This window comes from Diabrotica undecimpunctata, chromosome 10 (genome assembly GCF_040954645.1).
Source record: "Diabrotica undecimpunctata isolate CICGRU chromosome 10, icDiaUnde3, whole genome shotgun sequence".
Classification (NCBI taxonomy): domain Eukaryota; kingdom Metazoa; phylum Arthropoda; class Insecta; order Coleoptera; family Chrysomelidae; genus Diabrotica; species Diabrotica undecimpunctata.
Window position 1 is genome coordinate 35818302 of NC_092812.1, and position 23689 is coordinate 35841990.

A 23689-nucleotide genomic window follows, 5' to 3' on the forward strand; every position below is an offset into this window, starting at 1 on the left:
GACTTGTCCACCTTCCTAGAATTGGCAGGATGGACAATGAGCTAAGGGTGACAGCTCCCTGGGAGGATGCACAATGGGTCAATTGTGGCCTAAGTGCTGTGAAACTTAACTCGCCCTCCCTACTCTACAGATACAGAGATACAGAAACAACCAGATGTAAAATAGAAATTGATGGCATCAGTATTGAACAAGTTCTTCTCATAGCACTACAACCCGGGGTGGGTTTTGGCTGAGTGCACAACTTGCTTAAATCTTGAACGGTCGTCCATAATAGTTGGGTCAGTGGGTATTGAACAAGTAATGGAAATAAAATACCTGGGAATTACACTGTCTAGCTATAGAGACCTGGACAAAGAAGTGAGAGATCAAGTACAAAAAGCAAATGGCGGGATGTCTTAATAACACTATATGGCGAAACAGACACATTAACACAGAGATGAAGTCAAGAATTTATAAAGCCAGTGTAAGACCAATAATGACATATGCCTCAAAAACAAGATCCGACACAGCCACAACGCAAAGGCTACTGGAAACGGCAGAGATGAGAGTACTGAGAAGAATTACAGGAAATACGCTGAGAGATCGAAAGAGAAGTGAAGACATTAGAAGAAAATGTAATGTACAGTGTATAAGTGAATGGACACAAAATAGAAAAAAAGAATGGAATTACCACATAAGCAGAATGGAGGAGACCCGTGCCGTCAAAATAGCAAGAGATGAGTCACCAATCGGCAGAAGTATCGGACGACCGCGCAAAAGATGGTGTCTTGGATGATCCATCTCTATGGAGATGGATCTTCCATAGAGGTATTAATCCGAAAATGAACAAGAAGAATTGCTTATAAATAGGAAGAAGAAGAAGAGGAATAGGGATTGCAGATACTATGGAAAGAATAACATATAGCTCCTAGATTTTAGACATATAGAGGTAAAAATAGACCTCCAAAAGAGTGGACAAATGATACAAAGAAAACTACAACAAACTGGATTTACATGGCGCAGTATTAATACAAAACTGATGAAGGCTTCTGTTCAGCAGTGAACGATCCAGGCTGTGTAATGATAAAGATGATGATCACGAAACTAGTTGATCACTGAAGAGAAAAACGAAAGAAAAATTTAGAAGCAGAATATCTTCAAGATATACAGCAGAAAAAAGGGAGCAAAATAAAGGATGGTTAAAATAATTATTGTAAAATGATAAGTAAAAGCAAGCACGTATCTGTATGAATGAAGGCTAATAAAAAGAATTATTTGGTTTCGACACAACCGCACAACTTAATATTTTAAAATGAACTGTATGTTAACATTGTGGCATATACCGCCTCTATTTAAATAGCCTGTTTAATAAATATCTTGTTTAGATCTATAGAAAATTGGCGTATCAAACCGTATTATTGGCATGACTGATAAATTTATTGGTATATAATTAATTTCATGACAGGTTCGTATTTGTAACTTTAACGCTTACAATATTTAAATACTTATGTGAATATAAAACAAACATTACAGTTGTGATAATGGTAATGATTATAGTGATATATTACGTACATATACTGCGTGACATTGAAACTGCAACGCACATTGGACAACCTATTTTATATGTTTGAAATAAATAACGGTCCATCACATAAACTCTCAAAACAATTTCCTTGAGTTTTTTAAGGAATTTAGTCACCAACTAGTTACACTTTATATCCCAGGTGACGCAAATTAATAATTAAGCCATTACAACAACTAAGAATTTCCACAGTTTTCACTATATTGCTTCTCTTTATCGTTTTTTCAGGTCTTTTGTAATAATTTATTTCTTGATTATGTTTTTTCTTATCTTGTTCTTCCTGAAGTTGCTCTGTAAATTGTTATGGCTATATATGGTAATGGGTGAAAAATCAGGAGATCTAACTGGCCAGGAAAAAACGGCAAAGTTGAGAGTAACGAAGGAACTTGGTAGTGATTAGTAATAGAAGAGATTAGTTTTATTATTACTGGAGGCCAAAAACCTGATCTTAGTGTAAAATGATTGTAGAAAAAATCTTTTTGCCACAATTGCAGAAGTATAAGTTTATAAGTGCATTAAAGTCGTTCTTCACGCTCTTTATTTTTTTATTCCAACTCGAAGAATTGTGATCCTATTCCGGTTTTACTCACCTATATAACCTTCTTCTCTCTATGCCGTCTCTCTCATTGGAGGCTAGTGATTAGCTAACCAGCCCAAAGGCGCCAGATTGTGAGAGAAAAGTCTTCTAAACCGTTGAGGTGAGAAAGATTTTGACGCTATCTGAGAGATTTAGAAGGAGAAGTGGGGTTTCTTTGGTTGGGTAAAGATGGATAAAATGATGAAACAGATAAGTGAAAAGTTAGATAGTATGGAGGAGAGAAAAAAAAATAGTACAAAATGAAAATAGAAGAATAGAAGAGCTAGAGAAAGAGAAGTAAGAGAGAAAAGTATTATAGTATATGGTGTAATAAAAAAAGAAAGTGAACAAAAATAAAAACTATTATAAAAAATATTGCACTTAAGATACAAGTTTTGACATAATAGATGTAAAAAGCGTTGGTATCCCAAAGAAAATATCACGAGACCTATACCTACTACTGGAACTCAAAAGCAGTACCTTCTTCTTCTTCTCGTGCCACTCCTAGCGGAGATTGGAAATCATCATGGCCACTGCGACTTTGTTAGCAGCGCGCCTAAAAAGTTCAATCGAACTACACCCGAACCATTCACGTAGATTACGAAGCCACGATATTTTTCATCTTCCCACACTTCTTTTACCCTTAATTTTGCCCTGCATGATATTTCTTAAAAGTTCGTACTTTTCACCTCTCACAATGTGCCCCAAGTATTCCATCTTTCTAGTTTTTATCTCATTTAGAATTTCGCATCTTTTGTCTAAAGTTTGGAGTACTTGCGTGTTAGTGACGCGGTCCATCCATGATATTCTGAGAATGCGCCTATAGCACCACATCTCGAAAGCTTCGATGTTTTTTGTGGTCAACTGTTTTAGTGTCCAAGCCTCTACTCCATACAACAGGGTAGAAAAGACATAACACCGCAGCATTCGTATTCGTAACTTTCGTAAAGCAGTACCAAAAGAACGAAAATAATAAAGCAATCGCAAAAAATATAAAGAACGAACAGTTACTTAAGTGAAGACCACTTCAGGGATAGAAGACCAGAGAAGAATACTTAAACAACACTTAAACGAAGCAAGAGAAAAGGGTCAGATAAATTATAATAAGCTTAATATAGAGGATACAATATATACTGTAGAAAGATTAGGATATAAGAGAAAGTAGACACAAAGCAAAATTTTGAATACTAAAATACCTCAAAAAAAACCTGGAAGAAGAACATATACTGAAAGATCACCAGGAGTTAACATGCACCCACAGAAAATGCACATAAACAACTGGAAGAATTATATCAAAGAATACCCAGAAATGACATACTACTAATGGTTGGTGACTTCAATGCAAAAGTAGGTAAAGAAAACGAAAATAAGGAAGTACATGACAGGAAAAAAACTATTCATGACGAGACAAACGATAACGGAAGAAAGTTGTACCACCTAGCAGCAATAACAACCAGTTAGATTATAAGCACAAACTTCAAGCACAGAAGAGAACGGGGAAGGAAAAGAAGAAATGTCAAGAAGCCTGAACGATGAAAGAAGGCATAATGAAGGCAGAAGTAAAGCGCAGAGACTAAGATGGCTCAGACACATAAAGAGAAGCAAAAACGACCTACTGATCAATAAAGTTACAGAAGTGAGTCAGGGTTATGAAATGAATCTTAATATTGTTCTGAAGCTATTTTCTTGTGGCATGTTAAAGTAATTACTATTTAAATGGGAATAAGCCCCAAATAAAGGTTAAAGTACGTTTATTGACGTTTCAATTTCCACTTCGGAAATCGTTCTCCTTTATTATTATTGAAATCGGTCAATAAACGTACTTTACCCTTTAATTGTGGCTTATTCCCATTTAAATAGTAATTACTGAATCTTAATATTAAGAAAACTGAATATATGAGGATCAGCTAATATAGCACACCAACCAGAAGACTAGAAATAGACCGGAAATAAATAAAAAGAATCAAATCATATACTTATCTGGGAAGCAACGTCAATTATAAAGGGGAACTTTCGATGGAATAAGCTGTAGAATTGAAAAAGCCAGAAAAGCCTTCACAGAGATGCAGAAATTATTCAAAAGTAGAGACTTTAACCTCAATAGCAAAATATGGTTAGGTACTTGAATGTAGTATTTTCTATAGAAGCATGGACACTGGCAGAGACATCGGTTAAGAAACTTCAGGGATTTGAAATGTGACTGTATACTTGGGACATATGCGAAATAACGAACGCCATGGACTGTTACAGTTGATCTTGCAAGGAAAAGTCATGGGAAAAAGAGATCCTGGATGCAGAAGGATTTCTTCGTTTAAAAAGTTACGCACATGGTTTTTTATGACAACTACCGGATTGTTTCGAGCAGCGATGGACAAGGTATGAGTTACGACGATGGTTGAAAATATCCGAAACGGACAGGCAACACTTTCTCTAAGCATATATCGGTATAAGCTAGTAGAAGGGTATCATCTACATATTTTTCAATAAAAATTTTTACTCCAATCATTTTATTTTTGCAGTACTGTGCAAATTAATGGAATCATAGACTGTTTTAATGAAAAAGCAATTTATATAGAAAAAAATTATATTTTGAGGAAACTATAAAGTTAAACTTACATCATTTAGTAGGAAATATGTCCCCCTATGGCTACAATTACTACTTTTACCCGTTTTGGCATAGATTATATAAGCTTCTGACAGTTCCCAGATATCCTTTCATCTCGAAATCAAACCTGAATGACCGTTTCTATAATTTTTATTTTTGTAGTACAGTCGATTTTACTCAATCTAGCTTTGCAAACGGCCCATAAATTTTCAATGGGGTTGAGGTCTAACGAATTACCGGGCCAATTTAAAACACCAATCTTCCTATTTTTAAAAAAATCCATCACTTGCTTTGACTTGTGACAGGAAGTAGAGTTCTGTTAAACATTTGCTCCTTCTTGGGCTGACATTTTACATGTTTTACAGTTTAATCAATATGAGATGGTGTAAGGTTTTCATTGTCAGACTTGCTGACGAATTTCGACCGCTGTCCCTGAACTATAAAGTGAGTTTCAGCTGTAAATAGGACTTTTCTCAGTCATCTACAGTTCAATTAGTACAAAACAACACAAATTGAGTGGGAAATGCCATAAAACACCCTCAAATAAAAGGCAGAGAAAAGTAAGGTTATGTTTTCATTGCTTGGTTAGTTGTAAATGTGTGAACAGTGTTGCCAACTGTGAATATTGAAAAATGTCACAATGATTCCATTAATTTGCACAATACTGTATGTAGGGACGTTCTCCAACTCTTTCTTGATAGTGTAGAGGAGAATACCCAGGTTAGTCGTACACTTTTACGTATACTAAACTTTCTAGATGTTTGTTCTTCGATTCTAATCTTGATACTTTGCCTCTAATATAAATTTCTTTATTAGTCTAACATTTTTATTATTTAAATTAACTTTCTATACGGAATTTAGCTTTTATGATGATCTACAGAATCAAATCTCATTTCAATATCGACAAAGTTGTTGATTGTGACTCTTCTGAAATAGTATTTAGAGACAAAACAAATTCTCTTTCATCCCTATTTCGCCTCTAAATCCAAACTGGTCGTAATCGACTTCTTAATTGATATGAGATTTCTTGAAAGCAAATTTCTTAATTGATATAAAAATAATTTTATAAATTCCTACAACTGGTCAGAACACAATTTTTATTAGCAAAGATTTCTTATTTTTTTCTACAGTGCTAGTCAAAAGTCCGTTCCCCCCTCGTATCTTTTGAACGGTTATTGTTATAATAGTGAAATTTGGAGAGAGGTAATAAACAGACGTAGGCTTCTCAACTAGTCATAACAGGTGATGTAATAGTGACAAATGACGTTCCAGCGCCACTGTGACAGATAATTTTAAATGGGACTTTACGGCAAGTGATACCTCCTTTGAAAGGTATTGAAAATATCTACTCAGTCATAATAATTTTGTTTGAGTTTAAGCTCATTTTGATGAATAAATTAAATAAATACTAAAATTGTAGCTTCTCATTTAATTAATAAATATTTAACAACCTGTTCTTATAGTAAGTACTCAAAATGTGCTCCATTTACTTCCTGTTGGTAATGCATCCTATTTCTAAACTCTTGCCGTACTCATCCAAATGTGTCGGGGAAAATTTCCCTACATTTTTCAACAATTCGTTGTTTCAAAATGTCAATATTGTCAGGTGCTGTAGCGTAAACTTTAGATTTCAAGTATACCCACAGAAAAAAAATCTAATGGTGTGAGGTCCGGTGATCGAGCTGGCCATTCTATCGTACCTCGTCGTCCAATCCATCTACCACGATATTCCTCATCTAGGTAACGTCCTACTGCACAATAATGGTGTGCAGGCGCACCATCTTGTTGAAACGGCATTTCCAAGTTGCCAAATTCATCTGAATTATCCTCCAGAATTTTAGTATTAACGGTTCAATTACATTTTGTAACATCTCCAGATACACTTCACTGGTTAAGTTAGTATTGAGAAAAACAGGCCCAACTATGGGTTTCCCAAAATACCTGCCCAAACATTTTTTTTTTTTGGAATTGAGTATGTGTTTCACGAAAGACGTGAGTATTTGTGTCACTCAAATACCTCACATAGTGTGTGTTAATATTTCTACTGAGAGAAAAAGTACTTTCGTCACTAAAACAAATTGTTTTTATGTAATCGGGCTGTTGGTTAATTTTATTGGACATATTTTCACAGAATTCTAGTCTTCGGTCGGGGTCATTATCTGAAAGTTGGTGCAAAATTTTTAATTTGTATGGATGAAATTTGTCTTCAGCCAACATTCGGTGTAGTCTTTTGACTGATTCCATAGATAGATGCAACTTGGGCTACAGAAGAAGTAGGGTTCACTACCATTTCTGAAATTATGTCAATTTTTTTGTCATCACTTGTTGGTCGACCAGATCGTTTGACATCAAAATCATCTTAAATCCAAACAAAAGTAGTATGATTGAATATGTATTAAAATAATTGTAGTTTCGCATTTAATTAATAAATATTCTAACGTTCGCCTCTGGTTACTTGTCAAAAAATTTGTCGGTGACGTAAAAACAATTAGAGAATTGAAAAACGTCAACTTTTTGGTAACCATCGGCAGAGGTTTTAATATTTATTAATTAAATGCGAAACTACAATTTTAGTTTTTAATTAATTTATTCATTAAAATGACCTTAAACTTAAATAAAATTAATATGGTTGAATAGGTATTTTCAATACCTTTCAAAGGAGGTATCACTTGCCATAAGGTCCTATTTAAAATTACCTGTCACAGTGACGCTGTAACGTCATCTGTCACTATTACGTCACTTTTGGCGAGCACTGTATAATCGTTGCATTTTCAATGTCTGTCGAAGTACAGTTTTAGATTTAGATATATATATAAACGGTTTTATTTGTTTATTTTACTTTTAATATAATTTATTTTAAAAATAATTCGTACCGAAGAAAGTGGAGTTCCAAATTCCAGAGGCGAAATCAAATTCTATAAATTTCATAATAGATCGAAGCAGAGAGATAAAAACAATGGTTGGTTGCTTACTACCAAATAAATGGACAGATAAATGGAATAATATTTGTCAGAATCGAATTTAGGGCCTATTGTATGCTCAGCGTATATTCAGTAACCATGAGCACGCTGTGCTATACGGGGCTATTCAAATTATGTTAGTTCAATCGCAAATATTGTCATAATAAATATCTATAGTCTAGTTTAACGTTCTTGACGTTTGCGTCATCGTATTATACAAAATAAATAAACGTATACATTTTTTTTTATCAGTGGTGGAGCTAAATTTATTTTTTATTTATTTATTTATTACAATTCAAAAAATAGTTTTTGTTCTCAATATAAATGTTTTAACATGCAAAATAGATAAAAAATACGAATTGAAATTAGTTCCTTTAGATTAACTGATTTTTATTGGTCAAATAATAAATTTATCTATTTCAGTTACACAATCGGAACAGGAACGCTCCTGCATCTTACTAGCTCAGTTCCAAAGGAGAACAGGTGAGTGGATGTGGATGCACTGCGTGTTGCAGGTAAAAGAGAGCTCCGAAAGCAACCAACAGCCCGTAATCGTGTGCACCAACCAAGTACTAACCGATGCCGAAGCAGCTGTTATGAGAACCAATAGTTGGCTCTATCATTATTATTCTGTACAAAATAAATTGCAATATGGTCTAACCTACGATGTTGGACCTTCTTCACGTCTGTTGTATTATCCTGAACATACCCAAACGCCGGAATTTGCAACGACGCACGATGCGAGTGGGTATGCGCATCTCACGGCAATGCCCACGCCGATGCAAACCCATTTAACTCACCATCCTGCTTCTACGCATGCCCATCACAATCAGCACCATCATCATCACAGACGTGCTGATTCCGAACCTGTAGACTACTCTTATAGCAAAAGAAAACCCAAAGAATTACAAAATTTACAATTAGAAGTTACAGATCATGAAATCACCGACAGTGAAGGAGGTAGCAGCGGGTTGCTGGTTATATCGCATATGTCAGAGCGACCGCGCACTCTACTTAAAGTAGATCCTAGTGAATTAATGGACCAATGGAACCCTAGTCCACCTTGGTCCGATACTTTACAAAAAGTACCGGATCTCTGCCACCAAGAACTTAGTCCGTACATAGGCAGTGCTCCTCCCACCCCTACAGCCACACCTAGCAATCAAACTAGTGCATTTTCTTTCGACTGGATGCCAGAGCAGTATGTTCCATCATTAGCAGCCGTAGCCTCAGTAGATGATGGAGAAAGACCTATCTACTGGCCGACTGAACATAGACTGTTTCCCCTACAACCTCCACCAAAAAGAAACCACGGACCAGGGAGGTCGGAATCAGTAGATAGAGACACACCTTAACTTTGTGATAAATAGCAAATTTTAGGATATTGCCGAGTGCAATAAAATTTAGAATCTTTTATTTATTTTAAATTAACTGAATTTTAGATTGTTTTTTAGAGGGCAGCACAAAATTCTGTTTTCGGCAAATTGTATGAATATGACAGACGTTGTAATCTTATTGGTACAATTCTCCGAGATCACAACATTGTGATACCTCATTTATGTTACAACCTAATCCTGTTCCGTCCAAGTTTGACAGTACTTGTTTCGTTTGAGTACAAAATTATAACAGGATCTCAATAGAATAGGAATACATTGTGTATCAAACTTCATTAAAGCATTTAATTAATGATCCTACAAAAGTAGTGAATATCCATGTTTTAGATGTTAAAACTTTCGGACAAAATAAGCTGGAACTTAAAAAAAGTAAATGGATAGTTTTAGTCCCAAGATTTTGTCTTCAAGTGACTTCGCTTGGAGATCACATTATTAAAATTATAATATTTGTGCTTGAATAGTGACTTAATCTACTTAAAATCTTCATACACCTCTGATCTGTTCGTCACAATACTTTTTTTTTCGAAAGCCGTTTGTAAAACTCGGCGCTCTCCATCTAGTTCATATTATTCTCTATCTCTTTCTCAAATTGCACACCATCCTTCTCTTGTCGTTTCCTCATTGCTGAGGATCGTGATTTCCTACAATGCGGGCTGTCAATTCTCTCCATCTCTTGCGATTTTGGGCTGCTCTCATGGACTCGGAAAACGTCTCTCCAGTGGCTTTCTGTACTTGATCTGACCATCGGATAGGTGAGCGTCCTCTGCCTCTACGTCCTTCTACGTTTCCGCACACAATTAGTCTTTCTAAGTTGTCATTGTCTCTTCTCGCAATGTGGCCAAAAAACTTTAAAACATTTGCAAGACACTGAGAGGAGAGTCTGGTCTGAATGTTTAGCTCTTCGAGAATCGACTGATTGGATCTGTGCTCCGTCCACGAGACGCGTAGCATTCGTCTCCAGCACCACATTTCGAATGCGTCAATCCTTTTCCTATCCTCTGATTTTATTGTCCATGTTTCGGCACCGTAACTGAAGATTGAAAAAATGAGTGTCCGTACCAGTCTCATTTTGAGTTTTTTGGATAAAGAGCGGTCCTTCCATATTTTTGACAGTCGACTCATCGCGTTCTTGGCCATCCCTATGCTTCTGCGAATTTCCGTATGGGAGGAGGCTGCATTGCTTAAGAAAGATACTAGATACGTGAACTCGTCTACTTTCTCGAATTGATTTAGGGCGCCTGTTGTTTGGAGGATATTCGCGTGGTCCACAATCATGATTTTTGTTTTCTGATTATTAATCTTGAGCCCACACTTGTTGCTTTCGGTTTCTACTCCCTTTATCAGTCTCGACATCTCCTCTTCAGATGTTGCTATCAGTGTTGTATCGTCTGCGAATCTTAAGTTTGAGATCTTTTTTCCTGCAATGGAGATGCCGCCTCTCCATCCATCGAGTGCGTTCCTCATTATGTATTCTCCATATAAATTGAACAGGTCTGGAGATAGTATGCACCCTTGTCGTACACCTCTGCTGGTTTTGAAGGTATCAGATTGCTGGTTTTCAATTCTTATTTTAACTGAGTTATCTTCGTTTTTAATTAATATTGCCAAATGATCTGGAACTCCCATCTCATGAAGACCTGTCCAGAGAACTTCCCACTTCACACAATCAAATGCCTTTTTGTAGTCTAGAAAACAGATTATTATTGGAATTTTAAATTCGCGGGCCTTTTCTATGAGCTGCCGCATATTAAGGATTTGCTCTCTCGTACCCTTCCCTTTGACAAAGCCTGCTTATTCTTGGGGAATTTGTTTGTCTAAGTATTGTTGCAAGCGGCGTTTAATGATTCTTAGTAATATTTTGCTTGGATGGGAAATCAGTGAGATGGTGCGATAATTACTACACTTTGTAGTTGTTCCTTTTTTATGGATTGGTATGCACAATGATGTGCGCCATTCTCTGGGCCACTTTCCGCATCTCCAAATTTTATTACAAAGTTTCCACATTATGTAACATCCTTTGTCTCCCATGTTCTGAAGGAGCTCTCCCGTGATATCATCGCAGCCAGGGGATTTATTCTTCTTGAGGTGAGTTACAGCTTCTTCAATCTCGGACAGCAGAACTTCAGGTTCAGGGTTGTATGCGATGTTTTCGAGGGCTGAAGTGTGGCCTAGATTTACGTGTTCTTCCCTGTAGAGCTCTGAACAATAGTTTTTCCATGTTTCCAACACTCTGTCGATATCACTTATGATAATACCATGTTTGTCCTCTATTGCATAGTTCTTGGGTTTAAATTCTCTCGCAAGAATTTTCACTTTCCGGAAGAGGTCTTTGGTTTCATTTCGATATCCGTGATTTTCTATTTCTTGACAGATTTCAGAGATGTATTCTTGTTTGTCTTTTCGGTACACCACACAGTATGATATTCTTATCTGATTCATTAAAATCTTGTTACCGGATTCAATCTTATCAAGAACAAACGTAAAATAATTTTAAATTCCATATTAATAACATATCTTTTCCTATATAAGTTCTAAGTATGTTTTGTATCATTTTAAGTACTATCTTTCAGCACCTATAAGTATCGAAGCGATTCTTATGCGAGAATACTTTTATTCTTATACATTATCGAACACGTTACCAATCGCAATAAATACTATACGCAAATCTTTTGTTACGTCATAATTTTTTTCAGTTTTTAATTAACTTTTAGTAAAATTTTAGTAAACCTTCAGTAAACTTTTTGTAACTTTTTTTAATTAGAACGAAAAATCAAATCTAAAATATGGAAGAACAAGACAAACATACGTTTTGATGCACTCTGTATATATTTTTACACTTGTAAATGTACAATAAAAGTATTAAGGAGAAACAGGGTACTAAATATATCCGTTTGAAATACCAACCCTGTATAATAAAGTTAAATGGATATATTTCACGAATTTGTTATTATCTACTACCTCCGTCCAGGAATAAGTGTTCTTTTGTTTATAAATTAATATTTTTGAAAAATTATTAAGATAAATCAAGTCTTATAAGAAAATTATTTATTTTTTTGAGACAAGTACAAATATCAATCTAAAATTCTTCAAGGAGTTGTTTAAATCAGTGTTTGCAAGCAAGCAAGCAATAGCAAGTTTAACCCAGCCTGATAGATCTACACACCCCTTAAGTATGACATTAAGGTGATACAATTCATTCACATTGGACCAAGGTCTAACCTATGTGACTGCTAGGTATTTACCTTCGTTTTGCCATTCGATTGGTCTCTCTTGTACTGTTAGCTGTTCTTCTAGGTTATCTCTTTTGGAAGATAACTGTTTGAGTCTTTTCTGGATTTATTGCTATTTTCCTTGAGATACTCCATTCTTCTATCGTATTAAGTGGCGTCTGAAGATTTCTTATAGCCATATCCAGGTTCCTAGGCATTGATGCGATTGCAGTATCGTCTGTATAAAGGCTGATTAGTCTTCCGGGTGTTCTTGGAACGTCTGCCATATATATGATATACAGGAGAGGTGATAAGACCGCACCCTGTGGTACTCCAGCTTTCGGGATTCCGTGTTCAGATAGAACCGGTCCTATCTGGACTCTGAATCCCCGGTACGAGGAAATGAGTTTCGTCATGGACCCGCTGCATTCATAATCTTTTATTTTGTATGTCAGTCCCTAATGCCACACTATGTCGAAGTTGTTGAATCCAACTGCTTTGTATTCTGTCTGAGTACTTGTAGTTTGCTGGAATGTTAAGCTTTGAATCCAAATTATGCTGCTAGCCTGTCTGTCTCTGGTAAGGCCGAAATAAAATATACATAAAGTAGTAAATGATCCACGCCGGTCTGAGACTGTAAGTCTGAGTTTTCCACTACTCTACACAGGACAGGCTGAATGGAAAAGTTCTCATCATTTACACAGAGCCTCCCAATGTAGACTCCCAATATTTTAAGTGCAAACATTTCATTGAAGTTTTTATTTTTAGCATGATTCCCTTTAGCCCTTTCTGTTCGTTCAGATTCCAATCTGAATGAATAACAAGGGCTAAAGACATCACTTTTGTAAGAAGACGAAAGTACTCGGTACTTTTCTTACAAAAGTACATTTTGTAGGTGTTAGGCGATTCATCTTTGTCTTTATGATATTTCTGAACTGTTTTTCTAAAGTAAAACTATTTTTCGTCTACATGAACCTAATACATATCGATTAACCTATCGGTAGCACTGGCAGACAATTTTGGAGTATTTCAATGTGATTTTCTTCTTTAACAAAAGGTGTCAACTTGATTTCAATATCCACATAGTACTCTAGTTCGCATAGTTCCTCTTCTACTGTTAGGTGTCAAGGGATGGTGCGTCTACCTTTGGATAAATTTTATCCATTCTTTTCTGTTCTTGCCAAGATTTACCCTCACTTTTATACTTCTCAGGAGCAAAGGTTCCCAGGAGCTTTCCCAATCTTTATCTTTCTTGTTGCTTCCTCTAGTGCTTCTTACTGTATAGCTTCTGCTTCTTCAGTTTTGTCCTCTGATCCGCCAATTATGTTGTTTTTATTTTCCTTTGCTTTTCGTTGTTTCCATCCATTCATTATTTGTTTTAGCTTTATTTCTTTGTTGCTTCGTAGATTTGTTCAGTGTTCAGTGTTCTATAAGACAATTTTACATTTTCTTTGCTGTTGTGTTCCATTTTTTCACCGAACTTGTTCCAGCTTTTTGTTTTCTTATTTTTGACTATTTCTTTAACATTTGTTCTCTGTAATTTGTATCTTTTTTATTTCGATTTTTACCTTTTTATTCCCTATTTCTAAATGTTCCACATTTTCTTCTATTTCTGTCATTTCTCCTTTGTACATTTCCTTCTCTAACTTCTCCTTGTATAAACCTTCCTGCTCCTGATTTAAACGGTGATAAAAAGAACAAATACGCGAATTTTTTATTCTGCACCATCGGTTAACTATATTTTCACTTCATGTCAAATACAAAAACGTTGAATTTTGAATGTCTCTAATTCTAACGTACTTTTGCTTTTTGTGTTCAAAGTGGTAAAAGCACAACAACCTCTTCATAATATTTGAAATGTCGGACACTTATTTCTGGAAGCAGGGTGTAAATGTTTTGTATATCGATATTTTATTCCTTATTTTTTAACGAAAATGTACTGCACTTTTTTTGCTTGTTTATATCATTTTATTATTTTTCTTCTTGTATTATCGACAATATTTTTACGTTTTTGTTTATGTAACTTTGACAATCCATATTTTCATAAAGGTAACTTGGCATCAAAATTAGGTATGGCTAAATAATTATGAACTATACTGGCGAAAAAAACCGCTTCGTTAAGCTATTGATGAACGTGGATGTACAAATATATTCACCCCCCATTTACATCATAACTTTTTCTTTTCTTTCTTCCATTTAATCTAAGTCTATTTATGAGTATTATATAATATATTTATATATATATATATATATATATATATATATATATATATATATATATATATATATATATATATATATATACATAATATACCATCCGCAAAAACAAAAATTGCATTGGACAATCAAGGAGTAAACAAGATCCCTTGTGACAGACAAGGGATCTTGTATACTAAATCATACATCGGACAGACCAAACAAAGAATACAGGTAAGACGACAGTAGTTAGTACGTGCCAGACGGTCAAATATTTATATGTCATAATTACAGTTTGTTCAAATTTAAAAAGTCTACCTGTCACACGATTATTAACATTTGATCAAAGTGACGTAAGTATGTTAATTAAATTAATTGTCTTTTTTGCTTATTTATTAGTTACATGTGCTTTATTTACGATTCAATTTTTTCTTGCATCCACAATGCAAAAATAATGTGAATGCTTCATGTTATATAAGCAGCTTCTTTCTCGATATAAATCAATTATGTAGAAACTTGTTCCTGACTCGATATTTTCAACCAAAGAAAAAAGTTTTCATCACGGTGTGATTTTTATTTGTCTTTAAATATTTTTCGACCAATCAAAATTAAAGTTTAATCAAACTGATCTTGAAAAATAGAAAATCCTCTATTTTTAGAGGATTTGATCAAACTCAGGATGTGACGTCATATGCTGTTAATTTTTTGGTTTGGTCAATTAGTTTGATCAAATATTTGACCGTTTGACACGGACTGTAGGGAGTCAACACCGCGACACTATTTAGGTCCCCTGCCAACAAAGTAATCATCATGTAACTGGTCGCCAATGTTCTTAGAGAACAAGGCAATTAAAGAAGAAAAAAGAGAGAAGAACATCGGAGGAAAAGAAAAGACGTCATTCCTAACACAGGACACAAAATAAACTTGAATAAAGCAATGATGCTAGTTAACATTGAAAATCGGACCAAACGTTTAATCAGGGATGTTAGATCAAATTAGTTGGGAATTTGGTGAGTATCCAACACTGCTTTCACAATAGCCAATCACCACTTCTTTTAAGTTCTGTTTAGTGTTTTTCCGGCATAGTTGACACTTTTGGTTGTCTCTAAAATACCTATAATCTATTGGTCCATTCTAAACAGGCAATCGTTAATAATTATCTCTACGTAAGGGATTGGTAATTTTATTCTCACGAGAGCCTAACTATCCAAAATGTGATTATATTCCAGAAGCACTAGATTTCCTAGACATTTCCTCATAAGCCTATTCACCTGGAACTCATCTAACCTGCAATTGCTTGTCAACCACAAAACACCCATGTTAGTCTTTAAGCTGACAATTCTATTCCGCGAGAGCCCAACTAGCCACAATGTGATTATATTTTCCAGAGACAGAGGATTTTCTCTAGAGAGTTCCTCACAAGCGATTTCCCGTGAAATTTTTGTCTTTATAACCTATATACATAACCTAACGTTGTATAATTGATCTTTTTGTATAATTGAATTTTTAATTGATCACTTCTAATTTACAATTTCTTGAAACTTCATAAAAATCAAAAACGGTAAGCAATTTCGAAGTCATATATCAACAATAATATTTGTTGAAAGTTTCGCTAATGGTTTGTAATTAACACTATTAATAAATAAATAATATTTTACATTTAAACTATGCGGTAATTTATTTCGACGGTATATCTATTTTTTATTTTTCCACTCTGTATATTGTGCCAAAGCAATGTCGTATTATTTTATTACCGACTTAACGTATCTGCAATTACCGCATATCTGAACTTTAGGTCAAAAGTAAACCACACCTGTATTATTTCATTAATTTATTCCTGTCGAGAGACAGAAGGTCAACAGATAATAAGGATAAAAAAATCTCAACGAAATAGGTATAAATAAAGTATTGTGTAAATTTTTGAAATATAGAGATGTCGAATGTGGATTCTAAATCACCTTATAGTGGGCTATACGTTCAAATCCGCCCATAAAATAAAGAAGTGATGAAAAATATAAATACGTGTTCCAACATCAAGAACTAAGAGATGGATTTACCAATGGATACGATAGTTTTTTTACACTAAGTGATCAAATTGTAAAAAACTGATAAAATGGAGTTTTTTGTTTACAATTGCTTTCACTCTATATACTAACTTCTATAGTTCTTGCAATTAGGTTCATCATCCTTTTTATGCATCGGACATATTACTCCCTTTAACCACTTATCTGGTATCAATTTCATTTTGCCATATAATTACTATTAGTTTATGGGTTACTGTCAAAAGATGATCACCACCTTCCTTATACATTACTGGTTAATATTAGTCCGTCCGTTGCAGAAATTACGAGTTTTTCTTATTCTGCTCATATGCTCTATATAATGGGGAATAAAGTTTTGTTTTGAGGTCAACATTTGTCATTGTTCAAATCTATTTCATGGAGATCCTGGCGAAGCTTCAAAACCCATTGTCCAGAGTACTTTGGAATGCCGGCTAAATACTTTTTTAAAATGATCATATTTATCCAGAATATGAGTCGCTTGTGGAATTTTTTCTTCTTATTTCTCTATTGAATGTTTTGTGAAAAATTTGATTTTGCATAAAGATATCAGACGCGATTTATTTTAAACTATTTTTAACACACTCACTGTTTTCCTCCTTCTTTAGTTGCTAGTCAATAGAGGACAGCACACTTGGAACACGAGACCAGCACATCCAGACAAAATCACTTTATCAGCGATTCCGTCAATGTATCACTTTACTTACAAAAAGTTTTATCCAACGTAACAGAACAAGAGATTGCAAAGATCTCTTCAGAAGAAACTTTGGGATCAAGAAGATTTCTTAACATAGATTGTTTAGATCTCAAGATAAACAGTCAACAAGTACAACTTACTATAAGCTCAGAACCACAAACATGCTGTTACAGTTCAAGAAATTCATGTTCAATTATACGGTTGGAATAGATCAAATATCACTTTCTTGGGGGAACTTATCGCCTAAGGGACTTTTAGAGTAGTAGAAGAGAGAGGTTTTGCTTTTAGCAAAGAACACGCAAGGGGAATTCTGGAGCACAAGATTAATATTTTGGGTAACAACTTGGTGTAACAAAAATATAAGAAGAGAACCTCTATCTTTACTTTTATCAAAGTGTTTCACTTTCATTGAAATCCATCAGAATGGACTTTTCAGATAAAGATGGCCATTTTAGAAACCTATTCAGTTATAATTTCAAACTACATCAGGCATTGGTCTCGTGCTTTGAATAGGATCTTCATAAAATATTAAGTAATAGATAATTTAGCTGCCTCTGTATATCCAGCGTTAGCCGCGACTTTGGACAATGATCTAGAACCTATAGGAAATAAGGTATAAGCTGATAGTGCCGTAACTGAACAAAAATAACTCACTATAAGCTCAGAATCTAATGTTATTTAGGAAGGTTGAGAGACTTACCTTATTTGTCGAAATTCTGCATGAAGTTATAACAGGATACTTGGAACCGCGTAAATATCTTCTTTTTGAGCATTTTTAGAATCTCTTCAGTAATTTATAAACGATATACAAATGCAACAGGAAATTCTTGGATGATTTAAAGGAAGCCGAAGAGGAAACAAAGAAAACAGACAATTACTTCTTTTACCACAACTCTGGTTTTCCGTTTATAACAAATACTTCCAAAAATTACTCCACGCAAAGGAAGTTTTGGAATACTAACCAGGGATGCAAAAATACTGTTATTTTTAGAGAAAAACAAATAGTTCTAGGACACACCCTATCACTAGGATCGTATTTATTGAAACCAGTGCAAGGGATATTTAAATATCATCTCTTGTTACAGAGATTTTCCAAGCAATGCAACCCCTTTCACAAACCAGTAGTTAACTTAGCTTTAACTACGATAATAAACACAGCTTCTGTCACCAACAACATGAAACCGAAGTACGAACATGCTGTCAAAGTTCATCAATTCATCAATCTAGGCTCAATTATACGGATAAAATCGACCAGATCTCAGTGTCTTAACGGAACTTATAGCTTAAGTGACTTTCAGAAAAGTGGCAGGGAGAGGTTTTACTTTTGACGAAAAATAAGCAGAGTTCTGGCGCACAAGAGTTAAATTATGATCAAAAATGACAATGTAAGAACAGAAGCTTTATCTTTTATAGTGATTTAATTGGATAAGCCACGATTGCAGTCTACATTAGAAGCCAGGTCATCTCAACACAAACGCGAATGGGTCTTGCAGTTATAACCGGCCATTTTAAAAAACTATTCAGACGTCATTCTAAACTATACTTGACAGCTGGTCTTACAGCTTAAGCTCCATGAAATAGAAGATGTATAGAACGCAGCAGTAAGCGATTTCACCAACAAAGGAGCTGCTTTTAAAGAAGGCACCTACCCTACATTAGCAAATTGGAGAAGAAAAGTCTAAATCCAGCATGGTATCGCAGTATGACCCCCAAAAAGACGTGAAACTAAAAAAAATCGGTTGCCTGTAAAGTCGGTTTTACGGGCGAAGATTTTACGTGACAACGTCTTTTTCTCGGTAGAATATTTATTGATATGAATATTATTAAATTGCACAATAGGAACAAGGAATTGAATGAAAATAAGAATTGCACAAATTTTAACTATAGAAATATATTTTGTTTACTAAAACATTGTACATGTAAACTTAAACTTAACTAATTTCTATTTGAGTGATTTTGTTGAGGATAGGACGATGATAGGAGAAATATGAAATGAAAGGAAGTGTTTCTGCTGTAATGTGTCTTGAACGCCAAGAACGCTCGAGAAAGACAGAGACACAAGCACGCACCGATTCAACGCGCCTAATTCTCTAGTGCTGCGCGCGCAGCGGACCGATCATGTTTGAGTGGGAGAGAGACGCAAGGCATTCGCCGGTCCGGCGGGCCTCTCTCTCGTTCGGTGACTCATCGTAACAGACATGAGCGGGCGTTACACTTTTTCATGAATGACTCCGAGCCACAACCTAATTTAAGACGTTGTCACGTCAATAACCAAGATATTTCAAAATGCTTATAAAGTATCTTAGTGATACGCAAATTTTAACGGCCATTATATCGAAAAAGCAGATAACACCGTAGCAAATCGAAATCTATTCAACCCAAACGAAAGACCACCTACCACTAAGGAGCTTGCCCAAGCCATTAAAAAGCTTAAAAATAATAAATCACCAGGAACTGATCAAATTTGTAGTAAGCACTGCATAATCTATTACTTCTTGTCTGTCAGAATGAGACCATGCCCTGTGAATGGTCTCAAGGCGTGATATGCCTGTTACATAAAAAAGGCGATCAACTCCACTGTGACAGCTACAGAGGTATAACCCTGTTAACAATTGCTTACAAAATACTAGCAAATATTTTCTGCGAAAGGCTACAAGTTTACATAGTTGGCATAGTTGAAAAATACAAGGCCGGATTTACTCTAGAAAAATCAACAATTGACCATATTCATTCAATAAGATAGAACCTCGAGAAAACATTAGAATTTAACATTGATCTTCTTCTTCTTCTGGTTCCTATCCGTTTCGGATGTTGGAAATCATATTGGCAATCATGACCTTGATCGCTGCGGCTCGAAACAGCTCCGTTGAGGTTTTCTTAAACCATGTTCTTAAATTCCGCAGCCATGATATTCTCCTTCTACCGGGTCCTCGCTTACCTTTGACTTTACCTTGCAATATAGACTGCAGCAGGGAGTAACGGTGCTGATTTCTCATAACGTGTCCCAGATATTGCAATTTTATGCGTTTGATCGTAAACACAATCTCTGGTTCCTTCTTCATTTTTTTTTTTCATGTCAAGAGAACAATACTATACCAATCGATGCGTGAGTTTGGTATACCAGAAAAACTTATTCGATTAACGAGAATAATAATGTCTAATTTATAAGCTAGCATTAGGATACAGAGAGAAAATTCTCGATCTTTTGAGATAAAGGATGGACTCAGACAAGGTTTGCCTCCTATTTAATACAGCCTTGGAAAAGGCAGTCCGAGACACACGAATTAGAGACGGTGGTACTATTTACAATAGATCGATATAAATCTTAGCATACGCGCATAATGGGGCGTAGCAAGCGAGATGTAGAGCAATCATGCCTAGAATTTGAAACGGCGGCGAAACAGGTCGGTCTAGTTATCAACGAAGACAAAACCAAGGACAATATTGGTTACTAAGAATCCTATAGCAAATGAGGAACGGGAAAAAGTCTTTGGAAGTAATATCTTTGAACGTGTTGACAGCTTTACATACCTTGACTCGCTAGTGACTACTACTAACAAAAAAAGAAAATCAATTAAAAGACGAATAAACCTTACAAATAGGGCATACTATCAATTCCACTCAAGAAATATCCAAAGAAAAACTAAAATTATTATACACAAAACACTGCTGAGGCCGGTCATCACATATGGGGCGGAAACATGGACTCTAACGCAGAATAATGAAAGACTTCTGGGAATATTCGAGCGTAAGATACTCCGCAAAATATTTGGAGCTATAAACGATCAAGAGCAGTGGCGCAAAAGATTTAATTTCGAATTATACCAACTCTTTAATGAACCAGATGTCATAACGTTCATTAAAAAACAGCGACTTATGGAGGAGCATCTGATTTAAAATACGACACTGAAGGAGGAGGAACAGGCAGATCGCCTTAATTATTCTAAATAAATCATCCATTAGAACAGAGGTATAGACAAACATCATCACAAACAACGACGACATAGAGTTTTTTGCTCAATTCCAATTTTTGTTTTTCATGATATGTCCCACAGTACTTTTATGTTTATCAAAATAAGAACATAAGTTTATTATATGTTTGTGTGGCATTTCAATATTGCAAATTAATCTATGGCAGTTATTTCCGACTAATACTATAAGCCAAGTTACTTATTTATCAATTTCAATCATTATTTGACTTTTATGATAAATATCTCAAGACCACTTATATTCGTCAAAAACGCACTGCGTATTGCCCAAAAATAAATATTTGTCAAATATTTTCGATTCTTGGTATCTGTCAAGCTATTTTCTGATCAATTTCATGCTTTATTAGCTTCATTTCTAATGATATCCCACTTAACGTTACTTATGTCTATTAAAATATCAACATGAGTTTAATATAAGTTTTTCGTCACACTACACAGCACCTATCAACTTGGAAATGAACCTTTACCAGTTATTTCCAACTAGTAGCATCTGTCAGATTATTTTTTGATCTGCATAGCTCCTGTAAACTTGCAAATACTTAAATATTTTTCAAAATATCATCATGGATTTAGCCAAAGTTTTTCGGCAACTTGTACAGCTCCTATTAACGTGGGAATCAATATTTGTCAGATATTTCCGAATCGTAGTATCCTCCAAGTGATTTCTTGATCAATTTGATCTTTATTTAACTTCATATCTCATGATATCTGTCTCAAAATCACTTGTTTGTCAAAATATCAACATAAATTTTGTATAAGTTTTTCGTCAGGCTGTACAGCGCCTACCACCTTGGATAACGATATTTGACACTATCTGTCAGTTATTTCCAAATCGCAGTATCCTCCAGGTGATTTCTTGATCAATTTCAATCTTTATCTAACTTTTAGATCTAATTTAATGAAATATGTCTTTCAGACCCTTATGTTTGTTAAATAACACAGGCCAACAAAAACAAATATAAAACTTTTCTTACAAATTTATGTGAATCCAATGTATTGTTTGGCGCTAAAAAAGAATCTGAAATTAGATTTTACGTATCACCCAGTTTTCCCAGAATATGACACTGGTTTATTCTACATTATAATAATTAGAAAAAGCCAAAATAGCAAAATACATTATTAGAATAATCCTTTTATCTAATTCTTATTTTGTAACAGTATAGGTCTGTACAATAATTTCAGGAGTTAATGCTTTGTATCTTCTTTCTCTTTTTCTGTAAAAAATCTCAAGTAGCTTTTTCTCCTAAGCGAGGCACTCTGTTGTTCCCGATGAAGTGACCAACAGTAATCACCCATCATGGTCTTCCAACGTCCCTGGTATCGTTTCTCCATCACCTTGATATCCTTGTGGAATCGTTGACCTTGTTCTTCACTGACATCACGCAGATTTTCAGAGAAAAAGTGAAGATGGTTATGCAAAATATGGCCAAAATGGTCTTTCAATTGATTACAACTTTTTTGGATACAATCCAAGCTTCTTTTTCCTTAGTAGTCATCTTGGTTTCAAAGGTGGAGTCGAACATCATTTTACGAATATCTGGTCCACAAAAACACCCTCTTTCAATTTGGCTTCTGATAGATGGGGAAACTTTCCACTCAAGTACTTGAAACATTGTCCATCTTTAGGCAGGGCCTTGACAAACTGTTTCATTAAGCCTAATTTTTGACCTAGTTGAGTCCAACAGGGATAAGTTTTTTCGCTTCAAATTTTCAGCTTCCTTGGATTTTAAATTTCTATAATTTATTCGAATTATTGTTCCAAGTTTACAAAAGTTTTTAATAAGCGCATATGGCAACACTTTTTCTTTTTTTAAAATCCTTTTTGAAATGTTTCCAACAACTCCATTATTTTTCCTATAGGTATCAATATATTTTTCGTATTTATTCCATAATTTTATTTTCATGAACCACTCAGCTGTAGGCTTGATAAGACCTCCATAAGAGAGTTGCTGCACCCATGATGGTAAACTATAACTATGTTCACTAACTTTGTATGTGAAATTACCTAAATCAGGTAAACTATCTTTAAATTTTTTTGCTAAATACCCAGCGATGTATTCTAAGGCATCTTCTGTAGTTTCCTGCAAATCACTGACAACACAATATGAGGTGGGAGACTGATTAGAAGATGATTCTTGGGAAGAGAAAGAACTACTATTGTTAGATTTATCAAGTTCTTCTATTTTTTTCTTGAGGAATTTTAAGATTAGCTTTTTGGAATACTTTTATTTCGACACTAAATCCTTTCTATATGGAAAACTGTGAAAAATAACAGGCATATTCTTGGTTTTCACACTCTTAAAATTATTGTCACAACCATATATGGCACATCTATTACCACCCATTTTGTTTATACAAGTAAATTGATATAGACACAATAATTAAATAGTCTTATAAGGCCGTTAAATCGCTAGTATAACAAAAAAATTGGCAGTAGGCAC

At 34.8% G+C, this 23689-nt stretch overlaps 1 protein-coding gene across 1 annotated transcript in view; it reads left to right on the forward strand.

Annotated features, from left to right (window-relative positions):
* The window catches only part of dysf (neuronal PAS domain protein dysfusion), a 375458-nt gene extending 366400 nt beyond the window's left edge, over positions 1–9058 (forward strand). Inside the window, exon 9 of the mRNA XM_072546055.1 lies at positions 8127–9058. Within this exon, the coding sequence (XP_072402156.1) occupies positions 8127–9058 (932 nt within the window). The remainder of the gene's footprint in view (positions 1–8126) is intronic.
* Positions 9059–23689: the final 14631 nt, after the last annotated feature.